At 40.4% G+C, this 26,442-nt stretch overlaps 1 protein-coding gene across 5 annotated transcripts in view; it reads right to left on the bottom strand.

The window, feature by feature from the left end:
* Positions 1 to 26,442, bottom strand: part of ARHGEF9 (Cdc42 guanine nucleotide exchange factor 9) — a 235,354-nt gene that overhangs the window by 48,921 nt on the left and 159,991 nt on the right. For all 5 annotated transcript variants that reach the window (XM_036271154.1, XM_036271152.1, XM_036271153.1 and 2 more), the window contains 3 exons: positions 25,274 to 25,465; positions 9,325 to 9,504; positions 1,742 to 1,974 (listed from right to left, as the gene is read on the bottom strand). In XM_036271154.1, the coding sequence (XP_036127047.1) occupies positions 1,742 to 1,974; positions 9,325 to 9,504; positions 25,274 to 25,465 (605 nt within the window). The remainder of the gene's footprint in view (positions 1 to 1,741; positions 1,975 to 9,324; positions 9,505 to 25,273; positions 25,466 to 26,442) is intronic.

Genomic DNA, 26,442 nt, shown 5'->3' with positions numbered 1-26,442 from the left:
GTCCCTTTCACATCGATGTTTCTCTCTCTCTCTCCCTCTGTCTCCCTCCCCTCTGTCTCCATTTTTTGTCTGAACAAAAAATGGAAAAAAATGTCCTTGGGTAAGGATTAAAAAAAAAGACTACAGTTTAAATAAAAGGCTAGGTTCTCAGACCACTGTCCACAATCTGCGTTCCTGTTTTCCCACAGACTTGCTCTTTGTCTTTTCCCTGTCTGGGCCTCAGTCTCTCCAGCCACAGAAGGAGGAAATCTGACTAGAAGACCATCCTTTAAGGGTCTTTCCATTATAATTGCTATAAATATTTCCCTTTTTATTTTTTAAATATCTTAATTTTAGCGGGGGTTCTTCAGTGTCCTATTAACTCTCATAAGAAACCATGTCCTTAGAAAACTTGGGACTCAGTTCTGACAATGGGTTGTATTAAATCTTTTCAAGTGAGACATAGTCACCTCCAAATTTCATGTCTAGCGAGTATTCCCACCACTCCCAAGCTAGCAAACTGACTCAGGGAGGAGAAAGCAGAATCCTCCTTTGCAAGGTCCTTCTCTACCTGCCTCCCTCATGGCCAAGAGAGCATAGGAGGCAGAATTACCACTGGTGTTGTTATTCACACAAAGGGAGAGTCCAGTGTCACTGTATGTGGATTCATATCTGAACTCTGTCCAGGGCCCCAGAACCACTGAAGCACATGACCAGGGTTTGCTTGGAAGAACAACATCAACTTAAAAATGAACCCAGGGATTGACCTAAAGTTTGACATAAACAAAACCAACTGGCCAACACCCATGGCCTTATGCAACTAGGTCTAGAAGACAGATCCAAGGAACCCAAGCAATGGAGCCAAATAAAAGTAGGAAGCAGGCCTAATACGAATCAGGCAGGAAACTAAAGAAAATTGGGCAAAGGCTTTCTTTCTTCTTGGAGTGCTCCATCAGGAAGAAAGCAGAGAGCTGGGCCAGCTGGTCTGCAGTCAGGGATTCAATACCAATTACAGGCAGTCTAGCAACAGGCTGGGACTCTAGGTCATGAAGGACAACATGTGAAAGAGTAGGGGGTAGTTCACTGTAGACCATCCCTACTGTTGCAGATGAATCCCTTACCGGTACGGGGGTTACCTTACTGGTAGGGGGTTAAGGGTGTCATTTCCATTCTGAGAGATAAGGTCCTTGGTCCATTTTGAGTTGGTTTCCTTGAAAACACTGAAAAATTTTGAAAAAAAATTCAGGGGAAGCCTCAAGTCTATTTCCCCCCGGTATGTTCAGGATAAGGGGAAGGTACAGTTGGAATGAGGCAGAACAGGGTAGAAAAGATAAAGAAAACCAAGGATTTAGCCTTGCAGAAAAAAAATCTAAGGTTGGTATAGTTGGGTAGATTGTTAGCAAAATATTTAAATCTATCAAGCAGAGTAGAATAAACAGCTGAACAATTATTCCATCTGGATTGAATCACTTGGCTAAACTCAGGACTAAGGACCAGACTATAAGCTCCCTGAAGGCAGGGTCTAAGTTGTACAATAACGATTTTGTGCACACGCTCATTTACAACTTTATAAGTAACTCTCATAAGCCTTCCCTTACTTCATACACACAACAGCCCTGTGAGGTAAGCAAGAATATATAATCATACCACTGTACAAATAAGCTAAGAGAAGCTAAGACAAGGAAAAAGAACATACATTCTCAGTAAGGCCCACCATGTAGAGGAGGCTTCTCCTTCACTCCTCTCTCCCTTGATCCCTTACCTATGGTCCTGGGCGGTATACTTGAGGAGCTCAGCCAACTGCAAGGGATACTTGCAGATCTTCTGGACTGGAGTCAAAAGGAAGCCATCAATAGCAATGTCGATCATCTGTTGCAAGAGGCGACAGGCCTCAAAGAAGTGCTGATAGCGGCTGTCCTTCATCAGTTTGGAGAGCTCCATGCAGGCGTCCAGGTGGTTGTTACAGTACTCAGAGTATATCCAGAACCCATCTTGCTGTGAGCAGAAGAAATAAAGAGAGAGTGAAAGGCTGCTGGACTCCAAAAGAAGTTTTGGAGAAATAGAAAAAGAGACCCTGTTGTTATGCAGGAATATCAACATAACAATCTCAAGCTTCCCTAAATGGATTCATAATGTAAAAATAAAAAATAATAATAATTATTTGGAAACTAGAAAAAATGATTGTAAAACTTCATGTGGAAAAATAATTAAGTAGTAATAGTAAGGAAATTCTCTAAAAGAAGGGTGGTGAGGGGAGACTGGTCCTCACAATAGGAATACACGTTATGGCAATACAACTTTAAACGTTCTATTTGTGGCAATGGTGGACTAAATTTTTTACATAAATATTACCACTGAGAAAAGCTAGAAAACCATAATAATTCCTTTTTGAAGAAATCACATCATCCAGAGACTCAAACTGTCTCCACAGAATATCACTTAGGAAATACACACCTTGGAGTATTTAGTGGTAAAGAGGTCATGATGTATGCAAGTTAAACAAATGGCTAAGGAAAAAATATATGAGTATATGTATGTGTATATATAACTATGCACATAGATAGGTGGAAGAGGGGAGAGTAAGGAGAGAGAGGGAGAGCATATTCAAATTATAAAGTTAAAACAGTGAAATGTTATGTTAACAATAGGAGAATCTGGGTAAACAGTATATTAATGTTCTTTGTACTGTTCTTACTTTTCAACTTTTCTGAAAGTTTAAGTTTGAAATTACTTCCAAGTTTAAAAAAAACCTCTACAAATTTTCTTATACACTGTTCATTACTCATACAAAGATTACCTGATTCATAAACAAAACCTAAGAGAAATAATAGGCAATATAAATGGATACAAAAAAAATCAAGATGGAGTTATTACACATAGACTTTAAAAAGTATTATTTTTTAAAAATACTAAATAAGCAAGCCACACAGATGAAAAAAATGAGAAAAATGTATCTAATAAAGAACTTGTATGCAATATATACAAAGAAATCCTAGAACTTAATCATAAAAAATTAAGCACACGAAAAAGAAAAACATAATAAAAAAAACAGGCAATTAAAAGAATACTACACCATGAGAGACTTATCTAAATTCATTTTTCCACATTAACAGATTAAAGGAGAGAAATCATATGATTACTTAAATAAATGCATAATAAGCATTTGAAAAAATACATTTATAATACAAGCCACCAGCAATCTAGGAATGGAAAGAAACTTCCCCAATGTGATAAAAGGCAACCATGAAAAAGCTTAAGCTAATACCATTTTCAATGTTGAATTCTTGCCCCTAAGATCATGTACAAAACAAAAGATGCCTTCTCTTATCATTTCTACTTAACACTGTAGTGAAGAATCTGGTCAATACAATAAGATAAGAACAAGGAAATAGAAGGCATACATATTGAAGAAGAAATAAAACTGTCTTTACTCAGAAATGACATGGTTGTGTATGTATAAAATCCTAAGGAATCTATAAAAAAAATACTAGAACCAATTAGTAAATTCAGTTATGTGTCACGATTCAAAGACAATATACAAAAATCAATTGTTTTCCTATATCAAATCAACAAACTATAGGAAAGTCAAATAAAAATGTATTTATAATAGCAACAAAAATTGAATCCTTAGAAATCAATTTTTAAAAATAAGGTCAGACCTATACAATGAAAACTAGAAATAACGCTAGGAGAAATTATAGAAAACCTACATAGATAAATAGATGTTCATGGAACTGAAAACATCAATTTTCCCAGAATTGATCTACAGATTTAATGCAATACTAAGCAAAATGCTGACAGGGTTTTTTGTTTGTTTATTTGTTTTTGCTTTTTGGTACAACTTGGCAAAATGATTCTTTTTTTAAATTTGTTTCCAGTTTTATAGAGAAATAATGGCAGATGTTACTGTACAAGTTTAAGGTACACAGCATGATGGCTTGATTTACATATATTGTGAAACAATCGCCACAGTAGGTTTAGTTAAAATCCATCATTTCATATAGATACAATAAAAAGAAGATAAAAATTTTAATTGTGATGAGATAAATTTATATAGACATATAAATTATCTAAAATAGCCAGAAAGAATGAATCTGAAAAAGAATAAATTTGGAGGACATATGCTACCTACTTTCAAGACGTGCTATGGAGCTGCATTACTCAAGACAGTATGAGCAAAAAAAATTTTTTGTAAAAAAAAAGGATGGTGATGAAAGCTGACTAGACTGCCCTGGCCGGTTTGGCTCAGCGGTTAGAGCGTCAGCCTGCGGTCTGGAGAGACCCCGGTTCGGTTCCCGCTAAGGTCACGTACTTCAGTTGCAGTTTGTCCCCGGCCCTGGTTGGGTCGTGCGGGTGGCAACCACTTGATGTGTCCCTTTCACATCGATGTTTCTCTCTCTCTCTCTCTCCCTCCCACTCTATCTGAACAAAATATGGAAAAAATGTCCTCGGGTGAGGATTTTAAAAAAAAAAAAGAAAGCTGACTAGACTTATTGTGATCATTTCACAATATATACAAATACTGAATGATAGTGTTGTACACCTGAAACTAATATAATGTCATATGTCAATTAAATCTTAATAAAACAATCACCACCACAATAAAAAGATAGTGTGGTATTAGTTTATGAACAGTCACATAGATCACTGGAACAGACTCATGCCCCTAAAACATGTCTGTTCACTTGATTTTTTACAAAGGTGCCCAGGTAATTAAATGGGGGAATTAATAGTTTTTCAACAAATGGTGCTGGAACAACTGGATATCAACATGAAAATAAATTAACTTTGACCTTTATTTTACCCCATTTATAAAAATTCCCTCAAAATAGGATCATAGACCTAAATATAAGAAATAAAGCTACACAACTCTTATAAGAAAATAGACTAAATTTTTGTGACCTTGGATTAGGCAAAGATTTCTTAAATAAGACCACCAAAAATATGAACCATAAAAGAAAAATAATTATAAATTGGATTTTAACAAAATTAAAATTTTATGCTTTTCAAAGACACTGTTAAATAAATGAAAGACTAAGATACAGACTGGAAGAAAATCTTTGCAAATCATATATGTGACCAAGGACTTATAAAAAGAATAAATAAAGAACTCCAGAAACTAAACAGTAAGAAAACAAATAATCTTCTTAAATATAGGCAAAAGACATAAACAAACACTTCATCAAAGAGTTTATACAGGTGGAAAATAAGTGCATAAAATATGCTCAAATTACCCATTATGGAAATGTAAATTAAAACCACAATGAAATACCACTAAACACCTATCAGAACAGCTACCATAAAAAATATTAATAAAACCACATGCTGGCAACCAGGTGGAGCAACTAGAATTCTTATATATTTGAATTCAGAATGCAAAATGGTATAGCAACTTTGAAAAATAGTTTGTTAATTTCTTATAAAGTTAAACAAACACTTACCATGCAATCTAGGAATCCCACAGATGTAAACAACCTAGTAAATAACTCAGATGTCCTGGAATAAACTACACAATGGAATATTACTAAGCAATAAAAAGAACCAACTACTGATGCATTCAACAGCATGGATGAATATCAAAGGTATTATGTTCAGTGAAAAAAACCTAAACACAAACAATTACTACTATATGATTCCACTTATAGGACATTCTAGAAAAGGTAAAATTAGGGTAACAGAAAGCAGATTAGTGCTTGCCAATGGTCATGGGTGGGAGCAGAGATTGATTATAAAGTGAAAATGAGAGAACTTGATGAAGTGATATAAATGTTCTGTATCTTCATTATAATGATAGATACATCTGCTAAAATTCATCAAATTAGCCCTGGCCGGTTTGGTTCAGCAGTTAGAGCGTTGGCCTACGGTCCAGAGAGACCAGGGTTCAGTTCCCGCTAAGGGCACATACCTCGGTTGCAGTTTGTCCCTGGTCCCGTCCCCGGTCCCAGCCCCGGCCCCAGTGGGGTCATGCAGGAGGCAGCCACTCGATGTGTCCCTTTCACATCGATGTTCTCTCTCTCTCTTCCTCGCTCTCCCTCCCACTCTACCTGAACAAAAGTGGAAAAATGTCCTCGGGTGAGGATAAAAAAAAAAATTCACCAAATTATACACTTAAGCCCTGACCAGTTTGCTCAGCGGTTAGAGCGTCAGCCTGCAGACCAGAGAGACCCAGGTTTGGTTCCCGCTAAGGGCACGTACGTCAGTTGCAGTTTGTCCCTGGCCTTGGTTGGGGTTGTGTGGGTGGCAACCACTCGAGGTGTCTCTGTCACATTGATGTTTTTCTCTCTCTCTTCCCCCCTCTCTCCCTCCCGCTCTATCTGGAGATAAATGCAAAAATGTCCTCGGGTGAGGATAAAAATTATACCTTAAAAAGCTGATAAAAAAAATGAAATCCTAGAACTAAATAATAAAAGGGTAAACAATCCAAGTTTTTTCAAGGCAAGATACTCCAAAAAATAAAAGACTGCAGTGTTATTTACAATAGCCAAAATCTGGAAACAGCCAAGTACCCATCAGTAGATGAGTGGATAAAAAAGCTGTGGTAAATGTACCCAATGGAACACTACGCAGCTGTAAGAAAGAAAGATCTCTTACCCTTTGAGATGATATGGAGGGACCTGGAGAGTATTATGCTAAATGAAAAAAGCCAGTCAGAGAAAGACAAGTACCACATGATTTCACTCATATGTGGAATTTAATGAAAAACCTGAACTGCCAAGCAAAATAGAGACAGACTCATAGATAAGAGAGCAGGCTGACAGCTTGGGGTATGGGGAGGATTGAGCAAAAAAGGAAAAAAAAGGGAGCGAACTCATGGACATGGACAACAGTATGGTGATTGTAGAGGTGGAGGGGGACAGGTGGAGGTGGTAGAGGGGATAAAAGGTGATGAAAAAAATTAAATTAATTTTTTTTTAAATTAAAAAGATAAAACACCATGATTAGTTAGGGTTTATCCCAGGGATGTAACTATCATTTATTGTGAAAATTAATCCAAATTCACCATATTTACAGGTTAAAGGGTAACAGCATATGATCATTTCAATGGATCAGTGGTTCTTTTTGATCTCCAGGTGATATTTGACAATGTCTGGAGTCATTTTTGGTTATCACAACTGGGTTGTGGGAGCTGGTACTGCATCCAGTGGGTAGAGACCAGAAATGCTGTTAAACAGCCTACAATGCACAGGGCAGGCTTCAACTGAGTACCAATATTCTATATTCTACTTACCTCTCAACACTATGTTTATGATGTCTATACGCATTGCTGTAAGATTCATACATCTACTCTGTTGATTCTTGCTACATAATACCCCATAGCAAGCATCTCCTATCTGTTTCTTATCCATCCCTTGGTGATAAATACTTAAATTGCTTCTAATTGTACTCCACCACACATTACACTGCCATGCAGCGAACAGCCTTGTAAACGCTCCCTCGTGGATCTCGGGGAGAACCTCTCTGGGATACATATTCAGAAATGGAACCACTAGGTCATACACATGCTTAACTTTGATAAATACTTCCCGTGTGCTTTCTGGAACAGCTGAAGCAGTTTAAATACTGTGCCGAAAAGAGCTAACATGTCAGGCCTGAGGCTGCTATCCTTAGCAAAACCTATTTGAAATGTTGAACTTGACTGGCATATTTGAACTTGGATCTCAAGAGGGTTCTCACTGTTCCCTGACAATAGTGGCTCACTGAGTGTAAACTGTTTATATAAACAATGTGGTTTATACTGAATGCCCCCTTTCCTTCTGCCAGTCTAGAATTTGGGTACATGCTAGGCAGAGGGTGCCTACATGATCAGACTTCCAGAAAATGCTTGGGCACTGAGTCCCTAATGAGTTTCCCTGGTAGACAATATTTCATATTTACTGTCACAACTCATTGCAAGGGGAATTAAGTGCATCCTGTGTGACTCCACTGGGAGAAGACTCTTGGAAACTTGAGCCTGGTTTCATCCAGACATTATCCCCTGTGCCTTTTCCTTCTGCTGATTTTGCTTTGTATCCTTTAGCTTAATAAATCATAACCATGAGTATAACTATATGTTGAGTCCTGTGGGTCCTTCAAGCAAATCACCAAATCACATATACATAAGCACAGCAGGAAAGTTTGCAAGAAGGCTTACTTTTAGCTGCACCATTTTTATGTGCCACTTGAAATCTGTATCATGTGCACGTTACCCCTTTAAAAAAATACCCCTTATAAAATGGGGGAAGAGAATTGTCAAAACAACTAGGTCAGCTGTGACTGAGACCAAAAAGATGTTAGAGGACCACAGGGGGACAGAGTGAACCTTCTTATATTCCAGATGAGGAGGCCCAAAGAAGGTAAGGGACTCATCCAAAGTTATTCAGATAGTCACTGCAGACACAAGACTCAAATCCTCCCTTTCCTGTTTCCTAGTGCTCCTTCCTTTAAGTTATGTGGCCTCTTTTCCTACACATGCCACTTCTCCTGCCCTACTGCTCTCCCCTAAATGCCTCACAGAGACCTATTTTCATGCTGACCATGGTCTCTTCTATTACTCAGATTCCTGGATTCTCCATGTAGTGAATAATTTCAGAGTCCTTCCCAAAACACTGGGTCCCATAGCAATTGAACCCAACAGGAAAACAAAAGAGAAACTCAAGAAAAATCCTACTGGTGATCCTCTGGAAGGAGAGAGAAAAGGAAGGGGAAATGGAAAGAAAGTGAGTCCCAACCGGTGTGGCTCAGTGGTTGAGCGTAGACCCATGCACCGAGAGATCACCAGTTCAATTCCTGGTCAGGGCACATGCCCAGGGCGTGGGCCTGATCCCCAGTGGGGGGCATGAAGGGAGGTGGCCGATCGATGTTCTCTCTCATCGATGTTTCTATCTCTCTCTCCCTCTCCCTTCCTCTCTCTCTAAAATCAATAAAGAACAAATATTAAAAACAGAAAGAAAGAGAGTCCTAGTCCAAATCACAGCACCTTCCTAAGTCCTCATGCTCTGGCAAAGTTGTCAGCATCAAACTCAGAGAAGAATCCATCCCCTACCACAGGACAAAGCAGCTGAGCAGGACCAGACAGCTCAGACACTCCTTCCAATGTTCCTTTTTTAAACTTTTTTTTCCTTATTAAATATATTGGGGTGATACTGGTTAATAAAATTATACAGGTTTCAGGTATACAATTTTACAATGCATTATGTGTATATTGTATTGTTTACCACCCCAAGTTAAGTCTCCTTCCATCACCATTTATCCCCCCCTTTACCCTCTTCTACCTGCTCCCACCCCCATTCCCTCTGGTAATCACTGTCCATGAGTCTTTCTTTTTTAACCTCTCTCAAAACCCTCCCCAGAGAGAAAGATGCTTACGTGCTCCAGGAAGCAGGGTCCTATCTCACTGAGATGGGGATCATCATTGTTGTACTGTTTTTCCAGGTCTCTCACAAAGCCCATCTGAAACCTGTAGATGTCTTCAATGTTCCCAAAGATGACCTTCAGTTGCTCATCGCTGAACATGTCCCTTCTCTTTCTGCATTGCTTCAGGTAGCCCTGCAGACAAAGGAAAAGCCCAGGCTTTACCACTACTTCCTAAGCCCTTGGAGCCTCATGTCAGTTCCATGAAGTAGACAGGGAATAATCATTTACATTTTCCCTATGAGGAAATTAAGGTTCAGAGGAGGAAGCCACTCCACTAGTGAGTAATTAGGAAAGTTGGATCTCAAGCAAAGGTCTTCGGAGTACAAAGACTCCAGATTATAAAGCTTTGGCTGCCATTCTCTATGACAAGGACCCCAAAGGTCCTAGGGCCCTCTCTCAGAAGCTGGTTGATCACAAACATTTGCATCATTTTCGTAGTTACTGGTTTAGCTGGATCTATTCATCTCTCTCAAGTTCTTTCTTATAGGACCAATTCAAATGATCTTCACAACATTAACAGCGATTTGGCAACAGAGGCCCCAGCAGGAAACTTCCCAAAAAGGAACAGGAATTGACAAAACCAAACCATTCCTCAAAGCAATGCCTTAGCCATCGATGGTAGCCAGCCAGGAGAAATCATTCGGATGAGCCCTGCCAACTAGTGCACAGGTGTGGAGGTACACATTTTTAATAGAGTAAGTGTTCAGAACACATTTGTGAATAAACAGATGATTTAACACAGCTAGCCATTGATGAAAGCAAAGAATCAATGAAAGAGATTCTTGGTCTAATGACAGAGCACTGAGATAACACAACCAGCCTCAGGGCACGTGGAAGTTAGGGGTGGGGGAGAAAAAAACAAAAACAAACAAACAAACAAAAACAGCCACAGTTTTCCATTTTGAACTTACTGATGTACATTTTTAACTGATGGCCACTGTCCTTGGTAGAAATAATTAGCAGGTGAAATTATTGGTGAGAATGAACTGTGGTGACTTGCTTCCATGTGAAAGCTAAATGTGATTTTTATAACACCTTTCTTAAGTTTTAAGCGCCTAATAAGCATTGTAGTGACTGACTTACCACTTCCGGCCTGTCCCTACTTCCACTTTATCTCCCCTAGCATGGCTTCCATTAGGTCATCTAGGCATACTCCCGGAGATCCTGATCCCTGGCTTCAAAGCCCTTTACCAACCTCTACCAAAATCTCACTTCCCTTCTCTCTTCGAACACGCCAATTCAGCCATTAATTATTAAGGGTATTTCTAAAGTGTATTTCAACAGTTATGCACATGAATCGGCTGTGCCTGTGTTGGCATTTATTTAACTAATGGTGGCTGCCTTCATTGACTGGCATGATCAAGATGTTCTACGTTCATTAATATCCAATTCCTGACCAGGAATAACATGCCACCTATTCCCAAAATACTCTTTCAGCTCCACTACCTTGACTGGAACAGCTCTCCAAATTCTGCCTCCCTAGAAAGCCTTCCTTGACTAACGGGGAGATGGGTAATAAACTCCTATAGGCCCCTCCTTGCCAAATATCTTACCTCCCAGGGTTTGTTTGCCTTTTTATTTCTTCCTTCACTTCCTCCCTCTCTCTTTCCCTTTCTCACCCTATCATATCTGGAAGTATCTGAGCTACAGTGAAGCAGGGACAGTAGTGAGCATATCACCTGGTAGGAACTTCTACATCTTGACATTAGGCAAGGAGGCAGAGATTTCCTCACCCCTGCTCCCACTGCTCCCTAAGGTAGGCCTGTGAGCACAGCTGAGAAAAACTGGTGACAATGTCACATCAGCATGTCATGTCAGGTAAGTAGTAGGTATCAGTGAGTGACCACATTGGGGAAATAGAAGAAGCCATTATGGATGGCTCATTTACCCTCAGAAGCCAGTTCAGGAAGTACTTAATAATTGTGTTCACTGTTCCCATTTAAAAGGTCTCAGGGAAAGAACAATTATCATCAAATCCCCAAAGTGCAGCAAGGATACTAGATCTCAACATCAGTATGGAAATAACAGAAATGACAAAGAAGAAAAAGTGGGCTCTGGAAAAGAAAGAATAGATAGAGATGTCAGTGAAGCTTCCCAATTCCCTAATATGCTATTCATTGTCAAGGACGTCGTTTTCTTTCTATTACATCATGTGTGTTGTAGCATGTAAAGATTAAGCTATGTATTAGAAGAAATGTAACTGCCCATAGGATGGTGGGACCCTAGGGTGCTTTGTAAACGGTTTTTCTTTGAAGCTAATGCTAGATTATAAATACGTTCTGGTATATTTTGCTCGATGGAATATTATGTGGCCATTAAAAATAATGATTACGAAGATTATCTAGAAACATGGAGAAGTGTTTATGATATAAGGTTAAAAAGAAGGACACAGAATGGTATGTCACTATGATTAGAACTCTGTAAATACTTATACATATAAATATATTTGAAGAAATTATGCAAAAGTGCAAATAGTTTTCTTATAATTTGGTGGATTCTAGTTGATTTTGTTCCTACTTCCAAACTTCCTCTAATGCCGTTTGTTTAATTATTTCTGGAACTAAAAAAATGGGGGCAAACTTTCTGACAGACTATAAAGAAAATACAGCATCAGGAACGTTGCCTTGAGCACAATATTATCAAGGAAAATCCAATGTCCTCTCAAAATCTCTAGCCCTTGTGTTTAATACATGTGACTTGCTGAAGGGAGTACAACTAATTGAAACTGCCTTTATCAAGGAAAATGAGATGGGACATAAGAATATGGGAGTAGGTGGAGCACCACAAAATGTTGCCCTCAGCACTTATAACTCAGAGCTGCCTAGGCTTCTCGAGGGAGAAAGGCCAGGAGAGATGACTAGTACTCTGGAGTCTGGCTTTCATTTTTCATTCCCTTCCTTTGGCTGACCGGGTAACTCTATCAAATGTTCCACAGCAATGATGAAAGGAGGTTTGGCTTAGGGGGGTCAATCAATATTTGTCTCTTCTCATTCACTCATTTTTTTTTTTTATCCTCACCCGAAGACATTTTTCCATTTTCTGTTCAGACAGAGTGGGAGGGAGAGAGAGGAACAGAGAGAGAGAAACATCAACGTGAAAGGGACACATCGAGTGGCTGCTACCCGCATGACCCATCCAGGGCTGGGGACAAACTGCAACCGAGGTACATGCCCTTAACGGGAACAGAACCCAGGTCTCTCTGGACCGCAGGCCAACACTCTAACCGCTGAGCCAAACCGGCCAGGGCACATTCACTCATTTTTAAGGGTATGTAAGTTTAAGATAAGCTGGCTGTGGGATGTGACTGCCAAAATGAATGCCATTTTAAGTCAGGGAAAAACTGAGTGTGCTTAAAGAAATAAAAATCAAGTTATATATAGTGAGGTTCAAGAACAAAAATAAAACCTCTGCTTAAAATAGGGAAATAAAGAAGGAACAGATTGAGAGCGTGGCAGGAGAGACATCAGAAGGTAGCTCCACCACTGTAGGAGAACAGCGTTCAGTTCGGAGTCCTCTTTTCGAAGGAACTTGGAGAGAGGGATAGAGAGCCAGAGGGGAGTAAGCAGGGTAGAGAGGGGCCTGAAATGCAACACCATGAAGAGCGGAGTAAGGATCCAGGGCTGTTTGTCGTGGGAAAGACTCAGGGGGCCTCTGAAGGTCTGGCACAGGGCACAGACAGAGGAAGGGGTCGGTGGCTCTGACTGTCAAGCAAGCTTTGAATACCCTTGAACTCCATCTGAATGGGAAGAGAGAACAGGGTGATATGACAATGGGTATGAACTGATTCAACAGAGGTAGTTTCTGAGATCCTCACCTCTGCCTCCTAGGAGCAGAATGGGCATGGTGGGAAGGCAGGTCGCAGGGCACCTAAGAGTACCGTGGGAGTTATGAAATCAATCACAATCGGCATGAATTAGCTCTGGCATTTCCATGATAATAGTCGAGGAAATGGGAAATACAGTCAATAATATTGTGATAACTATGTTTGATGCCAGATAGGGTACTGGAAATATGGAGGGAACACTATGTAAAGTATATGATTATCTAACCACTAAGCTGTACACACGAAACCAATACATAATAAATAAATAATTAAACAAACAAACAAATAAAAATAGTCAAGGAAGTTTGCCTACTTATTTAACTGCTATCAAACCCACAAGGGTTTATCTAGAAGTCTAGATCTAGTGCATTAAGCTAGAATTAGTGCTTTGATACGGAATACAAACCACAACCATAATCTCCAGGGAAAATCCCAAAGACCTCAGGGAAATAAGGATGAACAGAAAAACTTATGGGTCGCCCAGGTATGGAAAACAGTTTAGGGAGAGGCCCTCACAAGTCTGGACCTCAGTGTCTCCATCTCTATATATCAAATTTCTATACATCACATATATCAAAACACTATTTCCAGGGCCCCATTCAGCTCTGACTTTCTAGAGATTTCATATTGTTTTGCTTGGAAGTCTGAGGCCTGACAGGAGACCTGATAAACATTTTGAAAATGATTCAAGAAATATGAGAATGATGACTATGGTTGTCTTGTTCACGGCTATATCCCCAGAGTTTAACACAGTCCCCGGCACGTAGCTGCTGCTTAATAAATACATGTTGCATCAAAAAGACGAGCCCGTCTCATACTGATGATGGCAAAAGGTGAATTAGAAGCAGAATGTTTAAACTGGTGGTTGTCTTTTCTTCTCCCCCTTTTCAGGCCAGGAAACCCTTTGTTTAAATTCAATAAAACCATTAACAAAAACCTAGAGAATGTCAGCAAGAAAGATATTTGCGAGATGTAAAACTGACAAAGGATTAACATATAGAATATATACAACAGACTCCTGTAAATCAGCAAGGAAAATATGACAAACTATAGGAAATTGAGCAGACGCTAAGAACAGGGCCTGGAGTGTCCAGATGGTACAGAGAGGTAGGGCCTAGGGCAGCCAGAAGCCCCTGGGCTGGTCACTTCAGAGTGACGAGCTGCCAAATCCCTTTACCTTAGGATGATATACAAATATTAGCATTTTATACAACGCATTATCATTTTATGTGTGGACACCTAGATGTAAAGACAACTGGGAAGCATCAAGATGAGCAATTCACAGGAATGAAAACACACATGGTTAATAAGTTTGAAAAAAACCAGGTTTAAACATATCAAATGGAAATGACAGAGCTATAGCATGATAAACTCTATTAGGTCTAAGGAAGAATTTCTTGATGGTGAGGGGTATGAGACAGAATGACAGAGGAAAGCTAGTCCAGCTTCTCTGGAGGAATTTGAGCACAGAATTTATTTCACAGGTGTGGGATGACTGATATCATCTTCCTCGAGCGAGGAAGATGAGGCAACTTTATAAGGCTTCTTTAGCTTTGTCTGCTCTGGACCTCAATTTCCCTGATTATGAGTGTAAGTTTACAAGAGATAATACCACCAATCATTGGTCAAGATGCCTTAGAACTAAGCCAAGGCTTTTTATCTTGCTGTCTGGATTTAGAAAGGAGATTGTGGCCCTTTGCAGAGAACCCATGAAAAAAGATCTTTTCACCCTGGCCAGTCTGGCTCAGCAGTTCAATAATTGGCCCACGGGCCAAAGAGTCACGGGTTCAATTCCAGTCAAGGGCATGTTCCTCGGTTGCGGTTCGGTCCCTGGCCCTGGTCAGGGTCATGTGGAAGGCAGCCAATTGATGTGTCTCTACTACATAGATGTTTCTCTCGCTCTCCCTCCCTCCCTCCCTCCCTCCTACTCTGTCTGGAGATAAATGGAGATAAATGGAAAAATATCCTTGGGTGAAGTTTTGTTTTGTTTTTTTAAAAAAAGATATTTTCTCTTATTGGCCTCACTGAATGACTCTGACTTTATTTCCTACTTCCTCATTTGTAAAATGAGGGCATTGCAACTTAAATGTTTCTAAAGCATCTTCTGCTCCCAGGAGTGAAGGGGTGTGTGTGTGTGTGTGTGTGTGTGTATTCTCTGACAGTGACTTTTTGCCATACTGGATGGAGTTTCCCTCATTTGTCCTTCAACAGCACACAAGTGGGAAGTGTTGAGAGAGCTCCCTTAACATATACATTCATGCCTGAGTATGACAAGCCTCCATGGGTACCAAGGAGGAAATGGCAAGGAATGCAGAAGTAACCTGGATCACTACCAGAGCTCTCTCTAGTGAGAGCATATCTAGATCACACAGAATCAGAGAAAGTAAGATCCAGACATCGCTCCAGTCGCCTCATTTTAGTGGGGGAATGAGGCCCAGGATGAAGATTCGCCTGATGTTCCTCAGCCTGTCAGTGACTAAGTTGAGACCTGAACCCTGGACTCCCAATTCTGAGTCTGATGTTCTTTCTGATAGATCATATTTCTCCTAACAGCTTTAGGTTTAGAGGTGACACACCCTGGGTTAAAATACTGTCTTCTGGTTCAGATAGACAAAACTCTCTCCACCCTTCTTTTGCTCTAGTTAAACCTTCCTCTTGCAACAGCATGGATGGACCTAGAGGGTAGTATGCTAAGTGAAATAAATCAATCAAAGAAAGACCACATGATTTTACTTATATGTAGAATCTAAAGAACAATATAAACGAACAAACAAAACAGAAAAACTCATAGATACGGAGAACAGACTGATGGCTGCCAGAAGGGAGGGGGCTGGAGGACTGAGAGAAAAAGGTGAATGTACCGAGAAGTACAGATTGGTAGTCACCAAATTGTCACAGGGATGTAAAGTACAGCATAGGGAATATAGTCAACAATATTGTGATAACTGTGTATGGTGTCAGGTGGGTACTGGAAATATCTGGAGAACACTTTGTAAAGTACATGACTGTCTAACCACTATGCTGTACACCTGAGACTAATAGAAATAATACTGCATGTAAACTGTAATTTAACATATTAAAAAAATTTTAAAGACTTCCTTTGACACCTGTGATCGCAGGGTAGAACAAAGAGATATTTCCCACTTAAAATTCCTAACTTTAGCACCAAGAATAATTAAGAAACACAAAACCGGCAGGTTGCCAACAAAAGCTTTGCATGGGTTGGCTGGATTGAGCAAGTCCTCAGAGCAGGAACATAGCACTCCCTCTTCCAGAGACAAATGCTTCCATTGCTGTCCTGACCCCATGCCCTGTAGAAAGAAGCCAAGATGTTTGGGAGTTTGGAACAAAAGATACTTCTAAGACTAAAGGACTCCTACTGGGTCAGTGCCTGAAAACTCTGGGAAAGTAATTTTGCATGTCAGATCTAGAAAATGCGAATAACAAGAACAACATTAGCCCTGTCTAAAATCTGATGGCATAAAATGTGAATGCATCGTGCTAAAGCACTTATATTTCATTGTGACTTTAAACAATATTTATTGAGCATATACCATGTGCCAGGCACTGTGCTAGGTGTTGATGATACATCAGTAAATCAACAGGTAAACACTTCCACTCCTCATGCAATTTACATTTTAGTAGGGCAGATGGATAATAAATAAAACATATAAGAAAAATATACAATGTATTGGATAGCAGTAAGTGAAATAAATAAACAAAGTAGGAAAAGAGGAGAGGGCAAGATGGCTGCGACATAACAGGAGGCTGAGTACCCTTGCTCCCAGCCACAGACTGGATTTACAGCTGGAATACTGCATGGTCAGCTTATAAAAACAAGAGAAGTGAGCCTGATCAACATATTTTAAGAAGCACTTAAGAAACAACGTAGAAACTGGTAAGAGAGGGGGGGTCGCAGAAAGGGGGAGCCTCTCCTCCCTGGAGCTCTTGCTCCGCTGAGAGGCCCCAGTGATACAGGTTCTAAAGCGCCACCCCCATGGGAGTGCGGGCTCATGGGCTCACATCCCTGTCAGCAGAGACTGGAAGGACAGCCTGCGTAGCATCCGGCAGAGGGATGCAGGGGAACTCTGCCTGGGAGGCTGAGTCCGTACTTTCCCAGTGAAAGAGCATGCCTGCTGTTGGTAGCCCCAGTGGAAGAGGTTCACCCCAGACTCTAAATGCTGGAAAGGCTGCATGACAGTGCGTGGCTCCAGAACAGAGAGGGGCCTGAGGGCCGCACCCTGCGGTGACTAAGAAGGACCCTCTTCTTTCCTGAAAGGCATTGTGCAGAGTCCCACATAGCGACTGAACTGTGTGGCATGGGGAAAGGGAAAGGATTCTCTCACCTTGAGTGTGGGGTTGGAACCCCTCCCCCCACCTAGGGAGCTGCACAGACTGTTCCTTCCTGCATGTCTCCCCTTCCTGCAGAGTAGGAACACCATCCCCAACAGAAAAGGGTTTAGATCAGCTCTGTGGAGCCCCATATACAAACGCCAGGCAAAGTTTGGCAGGGTTCGGGAGAATAGCTCAGGGCAGGACATCCCAAGAGTAAGACCCTCAGAGGCTATTGTCTGGGACCAGGAGAAAATGCTTAGTCCCGTCCTGTGCTCAAAGGTGACTATTTTGATCAATCCCAATGAATCAACTGCAGCTGAATCTTCTCCTGCAGAAAAGGTAGCAGGCTGTATTCAACCTGAACCTACACCAGGCCATCTTAGGGGGAACTAGAGTTGGAGGATATGGTAGAGACCGAGGAATTTGGCTTTGAAGCAGAGATTAATTTCCCCTCATTGAGTGCCTGATGGCCTAACCTCTAAGCATGGGGCCCACTAGCCATAGCTTCACTAGCCTGGCCCCTCCTGACTGTCTTCAGGAGACACTGGAGGAAGACCAGACAACCTCAGGGGCAGGTGGAGGTGGTTTTCAAGGAGCCTCAGATCAAACACAACTACCACAGGAGGCCAAGAGCCGAACTTGAATAGCACCTGACACTGGCTGACACAGAAGTAACTCCAGGGAGGCCTGAAATCGGCATACAAATCAATGAGCCTCAGACAACCTAAGCTGCCCAAACGTCACTTGGCTGGCTTTTTCTGTTGTTGTTTTTTCAAGTTTATTATTTATCGCTTTGGTATTACAATTGTTGCTGTTAACATTTTTGCTTTTTTCTTTGTTTTATTCATATCTCTTAATGGCCTCCTTCCTTTCCTAACCCAATTATTTTCCTTTTCCATTATTTTTTTCACTTTACCTTTCTCTCTCTTATTTTTACTTTTGCATAACTTTCTTTTCTCTGTCATCTTACCTATTTTTACTGTTTTCCTTTCCCTACGCTCTACTTTTATTTTTTGCTCTCCCTTCTTTCCTTTCAGAATCTTCTTTCTTCCCCTTTCTCTTCCAGTACTCCCTTTAGTTTTCATTTTACTACTAGTAATATTATATTTTTCTCTCATTCTTCTTTGTATATTGTTCTTGTTCTCTTTTATTTCCTAATTCGATTTTTTGTGGTTGTTTTTGCCGTTGTTGTTGGAATCTTTTGTATGTACCTGCATGTTTCCTATTTGTTTGGTTATGCTTAGTTTTGCCCTGTCAGCAATTGTACAACAGCTTGCATGACGTAGTTGTGGCTGAGCCTAACAGTTAGCCAGCCTGAGAGGAGAGCCCACCCATGAAGAGGACAACAACAATCAAGACCCAATTACAGCGGGAGAGCCCAAGAGCACATAGTTCAGTAGTACAAAGGAGACAGCACCATTGGATCCCACAGGACATTTACTACAAAGGCCCACCCCATGAAGACTGGGAGTTATAGCAAGTACAGTGATACCTCGGTTCTCGAACGCCTTGACTTTCGACCAAATCGGTATTTGACCAGGAGATTCGAGAAACTTTTGTCTTGGAATCCGAACAAATATTTGGAACTCGAACTTCCGAGATGAGCCGAGTTGAGCCGAATGGCGTTCATTTGGCCCAGCGCGCCTTGCTTGCGTCATCAGTGTGAGTGCAGAGAGAGAGTCACGCTTTGTGGAGAGAGTCACGCTTTGTGGAGAGAGTCACGCTTTGTGGAGAGAGTCACGCTTTACACTGAATTTAACCCTTAGACATACTGTACACTTTTATTTCTTGTTGAGACTTATGTTTTTCTACATATTATATACAAATTAGGCCAGTAAATAGGCATTTTCTGGGGCTTGGAACGAATTAATCCAGTTTCCATTATTTCCTATTGGGTTTCATTGCTTCGGTTCTCGAACAATTTGGTTCTCGACCGTCCTCCTGGAACGAATTATGTTCGAGAACCGAGGTATCACTGTATATCTAATACCTAGACACAGACACAAAGAGATGACTAATATGAGAAGACAAAGAAACAAGCCCCAAATTAAAGAGAAGGAGGGACTACCAGAAAAAGACCTAAATGAGATGGCGATAAGCAAGTTATCAGACACAGGGTTCAGAGTAATGGTTATAAAGATGCTCAAAGAACTTAGTGGGAACTACATCAATATGAAAAAAGACATAGAAATTATGAATAAGAACCAGGCATAAAATAAGAATACTATAGCTGACATCAAGAATACACTGAAAGGAATTAAAAGCAGGTGCACTAAAACACAGGATTGAATAAGTGAATTAGAAGACAAGGTAGGAAATAATCATTCAATCAGAGCAGTAAAAAGAAAAGAAACTTTAAAAATATGAGGACAGTAGAAGAAAACTTTGGGACAACATAAAATGGAACAGCATCTGCATTATAGGCATACCACAGAGAGAAGAAAGTGAGCAAGGAATAGAGGCCCTGTTTGAACAAATAATGACAAAAACTTCTCTAAGCTGGTGAAGGAAAAAAACACAAAAGTTCAGGAAGTACAGAGGGTACCATTCAAGATGAACCCAAAGAGACCCACTCTAAGACACATCATAATTAAAATGGCAAACGTTAAAGACAAAGAGAGAATCCTAAGGGCAGCAAGAGAGAGACAGTCAATGGTGTACAAGGGAGCTCCAATAACACTGTCAGCTGCTTTCTCAACAAAACACTACAGGCCAAAAGGGAGTGGCATGAAGTATTTAGAGTAATCAAAAGCAAGAATCTGAATCGAAGACTACTCTAATCATCAAGGCTTTCATTCAAAAATTGAAGGTAAAATAAAGAGCTACCCAGACAAAATAAGACTAAAGGAGTATAACGCCACCAAACCTGCAATGAAAGAAATGTTCAATGGACTGATGCAAGAAGAAGAATAAATACAGAGAGGAACATAGACATAAAGAATAAAAATGGCACCCTGGCTGGTTTGGCTCAGTGGTTGGAGCATCAGCCTGCAGACCAGAGAGTCCCAGGTTCGGTTCCCACTAGGGGCATGTACCAAAAAAAAAAAAAAAAAGAATAAAAATGGCAATAAATAAGTACCTATCAATAACACCCTTAAATGTAAATGCATTAAATGCTCCAATCAAAAGACATAGCATAGCTGAATGTATACAAAAACATGACCCATATAAATGCTATATACAAGACCCACCTCAGAAAAAAATACTCACACAGGATGAAAGTGAAGGGATATAAAAAGGTTTTCCATGAAAATGGAATGAAAGCAAAGCAGAGGTAGCAATACTTATATCTGACAAAATAGACTTCAAGGAAAAGGTCATAACAAAAGACAAGAAGGTCACTACATAATACTAAAAGGATGACTACAACAAGAGGATATAACCCTGATAAACATATATGCACCCAGGAGCACCTAAATACATAAAAAAGCTCTTGGAGGACTTTTAGAGAGAGAGAGATTGACAGCAATACAGGCATAGTAGGGGACTTTAACATGCCACTGACATCACTGGATAGATCTTCCAGATCAAAAAAAACAAAGCAAAACAAAAACAAAAAAACAAGGAAACAGCAAAATTAAATGACAAACTAGATCAGATGGATTTAATTTACGTTTACAGAACAGTTCACCCCAACCTGCAGAATACACATTATTCCCAAGTGCACATGGGACATTCTCAAAGACAGACCACATGTTTGGACACAAAATAAGTCTCTACAAGTTCAAGATGACCGAAATCATATCAAGCATCTTCTCAGATTAAGTGGAATGAAACTAGAAATCAACTACAATGAAAACACACAAAAACATTCAAACACATGGAAGCTAAATAGCATGTTATTAAGTAGTGAATGGGTTACCAATGAGATAAAAAAAGAAATAGAACACTTCCTGGAAACAAATGAAAATGAACACACGATAACCCAAAATCTATGGGACATAGCAAAAGCAGTCCTAAGAAGAAAGTTCATAACATTACTAGCCTACCTCAAGAAACAAGAAAAATCTCAATTAAACAGTCAAACCCAACAACAAACAACAATTAGAAAGAGAGTAACAAGAAAAGCTTAAAGTGTGTAAAAGAAAGAAAATAATAAAAATCAGAATGAAAATAAATGACATAGAGAGTAAAGAAGAAAAAAAAAAAGATCAATGAAACCAAGAGCTGGTTCTTTGAAAAGATAAACAAGACTGATGAACATTTAGCCAGACTCATCAAGAAACAAAAAGAGCAAACCCAAACAAATAAAATCAGAAAAGAAAGAGATGAAGGAACAACAGACACCACAGAAATAAAAACGATTGTAAGAAAATACTATGTACAACTATATGCTAACAAATTGAACCAAATGAGAGAAATGGACAAATTCCTAGAAATACACAATCTTCTCAAACTCAATCAGTAACAACTGGAAAAACTGAAAGACCAATAACAGAGTCCCAGGTTTGGTTCCTGCTAAGGGCACGTATCTCGGTTGTAGTTTGTCCCCGGCCCTGGTTGGGTCGTGCGGGCAGCAGCCACTCAATGTGTATCTTTTATGTCGATGTTTCTCTCTCTCTCTCTCTTCCTCTCTCTCCCACACACTCTATCTGAACAAAAAATGGAAAAATGTCCTCAGGTGAGGATAAAAAAAAGTGCAAAGGGAACCTACTGTATGGGAAAACATATTTGCCAATTATACATTGAATAATGGGTTAATTTCCAAAATATGTATATAAAGAACTCATACGATTCAACAAAAGGAAGACAAACAATCCAATTTAAAAAATGGGTGAAGGACCTAAATAGACACTTCTCCAAAGAGGACATACGGATGGCCAGGAGACATATGAAAAAGTGCTCAAAGTCACTATTCAATAAAGAGATGCAAATTAAAAAGACAATGACGTATCACCTCATACCTGACAGACTGGCTACCATCAATAAATCAACAAACAAGTCCTGGTGAGGATGTTTGTTTGAAATAAATCAACAAACAAGTCCTAGTACACTGCTGGTGGGAATGCAAACTGGTGCAGCCACTATGGAAAATAGTATGGCGTTTCCTCAAAAAATTAAAAATGGAACTGCCATTTGACCCAGTGATTCCACTTCTAGGAATATATCCTAAGAATCCCAAAACACCAATCAGAAAGGATATATTCACCCCTACGTTCATAGCAGTATTATTTACAATAGCTAAGATCTGGAAACAGTCCAATTGCCCATCATCAGATAATTGGATTAAAAGGCTGTGGTGAGTTTACACAATGGAATATCATGCAGCTCTAAAAATGAAGAATCTCTTACCCTTTGAGACCCCATGGAGGGACCTAAGAGTATTATGCTAAGCAAAATAAGCCAGTCAGAGAAAGACAAATATCACATGATCTAACTTACATGTGGAATCCAAGGAACAAATAAACCGACGAACACAATAGGTCCAGAGACATGGAAGCATGGCAGAGACTGGCGGATCTCAGAAGCAATGGGCAAGGGGACAAGAAGAGATCAACCAAAGAATTTATATGCACGTGCCCTGGCCAGTTTTGCTCAGCGGTTAGAGCATCGGCCTGCAGTCCGGAGAGACCCGGGTTCGGTTCCCGCTAAGGGCACGTACTTCAGTTGCAGTTTGTCCCCGGCCCTGGTTGGTTGTGCGGGTGGCAGCCACTCGATGTGTCCCTTTCACATCGATGTTTCTCTCTCTCTCTCCCTTCCTCTCTCTCCCTCCCACTCTATCTGTACAAAAAATGGAAAAAAGAATTTATATGCACGTACATGGACACAGACAATAGTGTGGTGAAGGCCTGGGCTAGGGCTTGAACCAGGTGGAAGTGGGCAATGGGGGAAAGATTGGGAACATCTGTAATACTCTCAACAATAAAGACAAATACATAAAAATAAATAAATAAAAAGAAAAGGGGAGACACAGTGGAAAGTTACAATTTTAAATAATGGTCAGAAAAGTCTCAAGGAGAAGGTAATATTTGGGTAAAGACTTGAAGGAGGAGGAATGGAGCCATGGAGATATCTAGGGGAGGAACGCTCTAGGCAGGACAAACCAGTGCAAAAGCTGTTGGGGGAGCATGCTAGGCATTTTTAAGGAACAGCAAGGGGCCAGTGTGACTGGATTAGTGGGAACCTGTGGAAAAGGTGCAGGAGATGAAGTCACAGAGGTAGAGTGGTTGATCACACAGGGATATGTAAGTAACAATAAGAATTTGGGCTTTTACTCAAGAAGAAATGGTGAGCCATTGGAGGGTTTTAAGCAGAGGAGTGATATAACCTGACTTAGGGTCTTGACAGCATCCCTCAAACGTAGATAAAGAACAGACTGTACTTACTTGTGTTATACACCCTATGATATCATAAGACAGCTATGATTATACAACAGTGGTCCTCAAAATGCAATATCCATTACAATTCAAATGTAAATCTTGTTCAAATGCAAATTCGGACTCAGTGGGTCCGGAGTGGAGCTAAAAAGTCTGCATTTCTAAAAGCTCCCAGGTGAGTCAGACACTGCTGGTCTAGGACAAAACACTTTGGGGGTAGAGCTATGTCTAGGGCCTGGCACAGAGCAGAACTCCACTAAACGTTTGCTGAATGAATGACTTGTCAGTGGTTTAATGCTCAGTGACACATAGCACATTCAAGACAGTAATTTAAAAAAATATATCAACCATTTGTGTGACTGTAGGAGGAAGAGAAAAAGATAAAAGAGAGACATGGATGGATGGGTGAATAGATAAAAGGGAGGGGCAGAAAAGGAAAACTACTTTTTCCCAAATACATACAATATGTTTACTTAATTTGTCAATAACCTTGAGAGGTCAGCAGAATGAAGCCCACTGGACATATGATAAAATCAAAGGTCTGAGGAGTTAAGGGGCACCGTCAAGGCCAAAAGGTTCATTAGTAACAAAGTTAGCAAGTGAAAGTCAGCACTCCATGTCCCCAGAGCTCTTGTTCCTTCCACCCTACCTTACTTCCGCACGGGGAGGGGAAGATAACCTTTAACCTTCCAGGAAAGGTGAAAAGATTTAAGCCCCACAGTCTTTGGCTGAGATTGGTCCAGAACTACGCTGTCCAATGTGGCTGCCATTAGTCACATGTGGTCGTTTAAATCAAAGTTAAATAAAATATAAAATTCCACTTCTCAGTCATACGAGCCACACTGCTCAATAGCCATAGACAACTGGCGAGTGGCTACTATATTGGAGAGTGTAGACACAAAACATTTTCATCACTGCAGGATGTTTAATCGGGTAGTACTGCTCCACAGAAACAAGAACTTTGAAAAATGCTACAACTGTACTGTTGACTACAGATTGGGCCCTGGCCCCGTTCATCAGGACAGGGGCACAGTCAGTAGGATATGACCCCTTCATTTGGAAGGAAGGGGATAAAATATTCAAAGTAGAGTGTTTGCTGGGTAAAGCAGAAGGCTACAGCGTGTGCGTGTTTGTGTGTGTATGTGTGAGAGAGAGAGGGAGAGAGAAAGAGAGAGAGAAAATATGGATAAGAAAGTTATTCAGACAAACAGGTATATAGAGAAATGAGAGAAAAACAGATAGCGAAAAACTGAGAAGCCCCAAGGGATCAGTTTCTTACGAAAAAATCTAGGAAGCCAGTCAAGATGCCCTTTCCAACATCTTGGAACTGTCGCATGTAGGGCCCAGGGAAGTTGTTGGTTATTCACGGAGGTGTACTCTAGTCCACCCTCATTGCCCCCACATGCACCATCATAGCTGGGCCTACCTCACAAATGTCCTTGAGGTGCTTGATGTAATGACGTTCAGTGCTCATGATTTCATTGATGACGTTGGCCCGCATCTGGTCCCGGTTCTGCAGTGGCCGGCCCAGACAGAGGCAGTCTGAGTTGGGGTCCAGGTGCCCATTCTGCACGTCACTGGGCCCTTCCTCTACGCCATCCTCCTGGTTCACCCAGAGCTGTAGATGAAGGCAGAAAAAGAATGGATTAGCTTCCCTCTTTGAGAAGTTTCCAGCCAAAAAGAAAAAGGATAAACTAGATTTTTCAGGTATTCAGATAGCCTTCAACCAGAGGCCCCTGTAAAGTGAATGCCACGCCTGGCTCCAAGGTGACTTCCTGACCCTAGGAATGAGTCTAATTCTCTCCACACCTTTGGTGACCTATCTGTAAAATGAAGGATACGGAGGGTGGAACTAAATCATCTTCAGAGACTTCTTAGCTCAAATGTTTTCAGAGGAAAGATGAGTTATGGCAAGCAAAACTCATTCATGTTGGGGCATATCTAGGGAACATAACTGGTTCAAAAAAAAGAGATTAAGCTATACATATTAGATGCTATGGCTAGATTGTTAAATAGAACACCTATGAGCCTGGAGAGCAAAGTTAGATACTAGAGTGGGTATATCAAAAACAGAATCTTCAGTGTTGATTTCCATCAAAGGCTGCACAAATACTCATTACCATTTGTCTGTAAAATTTCTTGGATATACAAAGAACTGTATTTCCTCAAAGTTGGAACGGAGATGTCAGAATATCCCTGTACCACATAACAGCTATAGCTCTTTATTGAGCACTTACTATATACAGCCACTGTGCTAAGAGTTTTCAATGAACTGCATTATTCAGTTCTGCTAGGCAGGTACCATTATTACCACCATTTCACAGAAGAGGAAACTGAGTCTTAAAAAAGTTAAGGAATTTATCCCAAGTCACAAAGTTAGAAAACAGAGGAGCTGGGATAGAAGCCAGTCAGTTTGGCTCCAGAGCATATGGTCTTAATTACTATACCTATGGCTCTAAGAGGGACAGGAAAGGAGTAGAGAAGGGATTGGAACAAGGTGAGCTGAGAAATATTAGACTCATCAAAATTAGATACAATTGGTAGAGATTGAGACTATCCATTCCAAATCATAAAGTAAGGGATACAGAAAAAAAA

The sequence above is a fragment of the Molossus molossus genome, unplaced genomic scaffold (assembly GCF_014108415.1).
Source record: "Molossus molossus isolate mMolMol1 unplaced genomic scaffold, mMolMol1.p scaffold_m16_p_2, whole genome shotgun sequence".
NCBI classification, from domain to species: Eukaryota; Metazoa; Chordata; class Mammalia; order Chiroptera; family Molossidae; genus Molossus; species Molossus molossus.
Note: the sequence above shows the minus strand (reverse complement) of the source record. Positions and strands in the feature narration are given on the sequence as shown.